Genomic DNA, 6000 nt, shown 5'->3' with positions numbered 1-6000 from the left:
GCTCTATCTGAATCATGAAAATTTAATTTAACCTGAGTGTCCCTTTAAAGGGATGGGAAAGTCAAAATTACACTTGCTAGAATCAGATAGAGCATGCAATTTTAAACGGTAAAAAGTATATTAATATAACCGTGTTGGTTATGCAAAACTGGGGAATGGGTAATAAAAGTATTATCTACAGTACCTTTTTAAACAATAAACATTTTTGAGTTGACTGTCCCTTTAATACTGTTACTGTTCTTTAAAGATGATAAACCTGTGATTCATTCTCTTGCTCCACCCACAAGTGACTTTTATTATACCAGAAAAGCTTTTGGCAGCAAACACTAAAACAGAGACTGCATCAAAGCTATGATGGATCTGTCCACAGAGATAACCCTACTCCTGGCCTTCTGTACGTCCTTTATTATTCTCATCTTGGGTTTCAAAACAGTTTGGAAGAGCAGCAATCTCCCACCTGGACCCACCCCTCTCCCTGTTTTGGGGAACATCCTGCAATTAAGAAGAGGGGAGCTGGTGGAATCCCTGCTGGAGGTGAGTTTGTGAAAACATGTACAGTGTTGGTATGAGAACTGGCTGGTTAGGGTGAGCATGCAAGCCACAGGTCAAGCGTTTTACAATGGCCAAGACCTTTATTGCAAAACCTGAAAAACGTGTGCAAGGTGTATTAGTTATGGATTTACTTCTTTAAAGGGACAGTGTAACGTAAAATTGTTTTCACTTAAAGGGACAGTCTACCCTAATTTTTTATTGTTTAAAAAGATAGATAATCCCTTTATTACCCATTCCCCAGTTTTGCATAACCAACACTGTTATATTAATACACTTTTTACCTCTGTGATTACCTTGTATTTAAGCCTCTGCAGACTGCCCCCTTATCTCAGTTCTTTTGATAAACTTGCATTTTAACCAATAAGTGCTGACTCATAAATAACACCATGGGATTGAGCATAATGTTATCTTTATGGCACACATGAACTAGCACTGTATAACTGTGAAAAGCTAATAAAACACACTGAGATAAGAGGTGGCCTGGCCTATAGAAGCATAGAAACAGGCAGAAATTTAGAGGTTTAAATGTTATAAATTATATTAATATAACAATGTTGGTTGTGTAAAGCTGGGGGATGGGTAGTTAAGGCGTTATCTATCTTTTTAAACAATAAAAATAAAATCAAGTAGACTGTCCCTTTAATGTGTTTCAAATGACTTGCTATACCAGCTACAGAATATAAAATGTATGATAAACTGCTCCTTTAGATTTATTTTTGTATATTCTGGGCTAGATGACAAGTGAAATGGTATATTTTTTTTCACGATTGTGAAAACTCCGCTAGAGTTAAGATTTTTGCGCTAGTCGGGTTGCGCTCATATTACAAGTAAAAAAAAAAAAACTTATTGCGCCTCACTTGTAATCTATGAAACCACAACTCATTACAATGGGCTGAGCTTGCCTGCAAATTAGACCTTCTTATCTTACCATTTTCTAAAGACACATGATTCTTTGGGGTAGATTTTATCATATTGCGATGTAGCGTATCATGTCCGCTGCACATCGATAAATGCCTGCAGATTCGAGGCCAATCAGCCGCTAGCAGGGGGTGTCAATCAGCCCAATCGTATAGGATCGGGTGGATTGATGTCCGCAGCTTTAGAGCAGGCAGACAAGTTATTGTCTTATTTCTGTTTTTATACTAAAGCCCAATACTAGGGCAACTGAAAATGAACATGTTATTACTTATCTATCCTACCCCCCAAGGGGAGTATGATGTCTTCTGCTGACTATATTTACGTAGCATTTCTATAACCAGTACTTAAAGGGACAGTAAACATTACTTTAATCTTAGAACCAATTAACCTTTCCAATATTATGGCTCTATATTATGTGCCTCATTTCTAAGGAGCTGAAATAGGTTTTATATGAAATACCTTTGATCATGCTCCATTTAAAGGGACATAACCCCCCCAAAAAAATGTCATGATTCAGACAGAGAATGCAATTTTAAAAAAATTCCAATTTACTTTTATTATCAACTTTGCTTTGCTCTCATGTTATTCTTTGTTGAAGAGATATCTAGATAGGTAGCGTGCACGTGTCTGAAGCTATACATGACAGGAAATAGCGCTGCCATCTAGTGCTCGTGCTAATGTATAACATTGTTGTAAAACTGCTACCATATAGTACTACAGACACGTGCACACTCCTGAGCATACCTTCCTGCTTTTCAACAAAGGATAACAAAAAAACAAAGAAAAATGATAATAGTTGTTTAAAATGTTATGTTCTATCTGAATTGTGAAAGAAAATGTTTTGGTTTTATGTCCCTTTAACATCTCTGCTGACCCTGAATTTCACTAGGAATCCTGAGCAGACGCTTTACCCAATGACGCTGTCCTCGCAGGAGACCTTGGTAGCTCGCACACATTTTTCACTCTATTTAATTGAACATTTGTCATGTTCCATAATGAAATTGAAGCAGACCTTCTAACCATATCTTAGTCGCGTTCCTTTACATAACTTCGTATTCTTGTAGGTACACAAGTCATAGTAATCATCTGAAAGTGAACAAGAGCGCTAGACCAAATCAACTAAAGTTTGAATAAATAGCACTTTTTATTTTCCTTCTGTAGCTCTCCTTGAATATTATACATTTTGTCTATTAAGTCTAGGGGGTAGATTTATGAAAGTGTGAGCGGACATGATAAGATGTACCGTATCATGTCCGCCGCACATCGATAAATGCCTACAGCATTAGCTGTCGGCATTTATCATTGCACCAGCAGTGCTTGTGAACTGCTGGTGCAATCCCGCCCCCTGCAGATTCGTGGCCAATCGGCCTCTAGCAGGGGGTGTTAATAAACCCGATCATACTCGATCGGGCGCAGGGACGGAACTACATGGGGTGCAGAAGTCGCAACTGCAACCAGGCCCCCCGAGGGTAGGGGCCCAGCTTAACGTTTTTTTTTTCTCTCAATAAAAAACTTTGACCTGCCACTGCCTGCACTGATATCAGGTGAGTGTGATGTGATGCTTCACTAGTGTCTCTGATTACAGGGGTTAGTGTTTCTGTTTTACCCATTGGTGTTTATGTGTGTGTGTGTGTATGTATGTATGTGACTGTGTGTGTATTTATGCATGTGTGTATATGTTTGTGTGTGTATGTATGTATGTGACTGTGTGTGTATTTATGCATGTATGTGTGTGTGTGTGTGTATGTATGTGTGTGTGTGTATGTGTGTGTGTATGTTTGTGTGTGCATGTGTGTATGTTTGTGTGTGTGTATGTATGTGACTGTGTGTGTATTTATGCATGTATGTGTGTGTGTGTATGTATGTATGTGACTGTGTGTGTATTTATGCATGTATGTGTGTGTGTATGTATGTATGTGACTGTGTGTGTATTTATGCATGTATGTGTGTGCGGTGTATGTGTGTATGTTTGTGTGTGTATGTATGTATTTGACTGACTGTGTGTATGTATGTATGTGACTGTGTGTGTATTTATGCATGTATGTGTGTGTGTGTATGTATGTATGTGACTGTGTGTGTATTTATGCATGTATGTGTGTGCGGTGTATGTGTGTATGTTTGTGTGTGTATGTATGTATTTGACTGTGTGTGTATTTATGCATGTGTGTGTGTGTATGTTTGTGGAACCAGTAAATTAAAGACCTTGCTACTACAGCATGGGGGCGGGGGTAAACAGTGTCACTATACAGTATCACTATATACAGTATGGGGGAGCTGGACCATGTCACAGACTACTGTGGTCACTTTATGAAGTACTGGGGCGGGTAGGGTCAGGCCAGCCATCTCACCGGCAGATTACAGACTGTGTCACTAACTCACTATATACAGTACTGGTGGGTTAAACAGTGTCACTATATACAGTAATAGGGGGTTAGACTATCTCACAGACTGTGGGCACAGGGTACCTCCTTTTGCAAACATGTAATTTTTTCTGTGTTAAATGTAAAAAAAAAAAAAAAGAAGATATGTATCAAATTCACCTTTTCTTTGGGGGGGGGGGGGGGGGGCTTCTTAGATTTTTGCATCTGGGCCCTGTGGTTTCTAGTTACGCCTCTGATTGGGCAGATTGATGTCCGCAGCCTCAGAGCAGGCCGACAAGTTATAAAGCAGGGGTCTTTAGAACGCTGCTACATAACTTCTGTTAGGGGCATTAAGCTCCATACGGCGCTTGATAAATCGGCCCCTAAATCTCTAAAAGATGATTGTGTTTGTATTTAACAAATGTTTCAAATTTAAAGAAAAAAATAGTAACTTGGTTTAACAAATAAAACTAATAAAACACTTCAAATAAAATGTCTTAAATAAACAAATTCACTGTACATTCTCTTCTTGTTGCTTAATCTTTTTATGTTTCTTACCTTATAAAGGTGTATTCTCGTATCTTAAAATATTCCTGTATATGATGAAATAGTTCCCTCCCTACTTCTGCTGTAGAAACAAATTCTATCCTACTTCGTTTAATATGTTACGCCTTGTTTCCCTGCAATATCCACCAATACCAGATGTTACTAAAGGCTTCCATCGTGTCTTGGTTGTGTGCTGCCGTTTCATACAAGCCGGACAGATAGCTCAGCATGCTAAGGCACTGTGGCTGAGTTCTGTAGCAACCCAAGGTTTGATCCCCTGCGAGGTTCACTCAACCTTTCATCCTTCCGAGGTCAATAAAATGAGCAGCGCCTTGAGACCCTTACGGGTGATTAGCCGTGCTTTACAAGTACCCAATACATACATACATTGAGAATGTAGTCTTATTTTTGCCTGGTACCTCCTGCCACTCTGGTACCCCTGTCTTCCAATGTTTGGCTATATTTATACATACAATTCTGATAAATGTGTTTATATGCTTATTAAACTTAGGGTTTTTATCATTTAGCAGTGCTTGAACTGGGGTCAGAGTTAGTGATTCACCTAAGATGGTGGTAAGGAATTTAGATAAGGCATTCCATACTAATTGTACTTTATGGCACTCCCACCACATGTTTTTCACTCTATTTAAAGGGACAGTCAAGTCCAAAATAAACTTTCATGACTCAGATATGTAATTTTAAACAACTTTCCAATTTACTTTTATCACCAATTTTGCTATTTTCTCTTGGTATTCTTTGTTGAAAGCTAAACTTAGGTAGGCTCATATGCTAATGTCTTAGACCTTGAGGGAGGCCTCTAATCTGAATGCATTTTGACAGTTTTTCACCACTAGATGGCATTAGTTCATGTGTGTCATATAGATAACACTGAGCTTACGCATGTGAAGTTACCTAGGAGTAAGCACTGATTGGCTAAAATGCAAGTCTGTCTAAAGAACTGAAATAAGTGGCAGTCTCCAGAGGCTTAGATACAAGGCAATCACAGAGGTAAAAAGTGTATTTATATAACTGTGTTGGTTGTGCAAAACTGGGGAATGGGTAATAAAGGGATTATCTATCTTTTTAAACAACAAACATTCGGGTGTTGACTGTCCCTTTAACACAGGCTTCACAGAGCAGAAATGTTTAGAATACTACTTACAACAAGCATACCTGGCTAAATGACTGAGGAATGAACACATTCGATCTGACAAAAAGGGGGCGGGAGAGAAAACTCACAGCTTACAAACGCTGCAGGCAGATAAGGGGCAGACACAGCAGTGTTCGGTAAAGAAATATAAAGCATAATTACTCAAAGATCTTTTCAAAACACTGGTAATGATGTACATTTAGGGGGAATCTATAAACGTGTAAAAAATACGCCTACAGGCACTATCATTATTGAAATTTCAGTAAAAGTTGGGATACAACTGGCAAAATCGGTTATATCAAATAACAAAATAAAGGTAAATTAGCTATTTGTAAACATTGTAAACATTTTTTTAAATACACCACCAAGTAAAAGGATAATTGGGAACAAATGAAAAAGGGAAAAACTTTACAGTACACTGTGTCCCTTTAACCTGTAGGAGAAAATGATTGAGACAGCCATGTGTTGTCATAC

The 6000-nt window shown here is 38.4% G+C and overlaps 1 protein-coding gene across 1 annotated transcript in view; it reads left to right on the top strand.

The window, feature by feature from the left end:
• The first annotated feature begins 316 nt into the window (after positions 1–316).
• LOC128636458 (cytochrome P450 2A4-like) overlaps positions 317–6000 on the top strand; it is a 103389-nt gene continuing 97705 nt past the window's right edge. The window contains exon 1 of the mRNA XM_053689474.1: positions 317–534. Coding sequence (XP_053545449.1) covers positions 352–534 — 183 coding nt within the window. The 5' untranslated portion in view covers positions 317–351. The remainder of the gene's footprint in view (positions 535–6000) is intronic.

The sequence above is a fragment of the Bombina bombina genome, chromosome 7 (assembly GCF_027579735.1).
Source record: "Bombina bombina isolate aBomBom1 chromosome 7, aBomBom1.pri, whole genome shotgun sequence".
NCBI lineage: Eukaryota > Metazoa > Chordata > Amphibia > Anura > Bombinatoridae > Bombina > Bombina bombina.
This window is presented reverse-complemented; position numbering and strand designations above follow the sequence as displayed.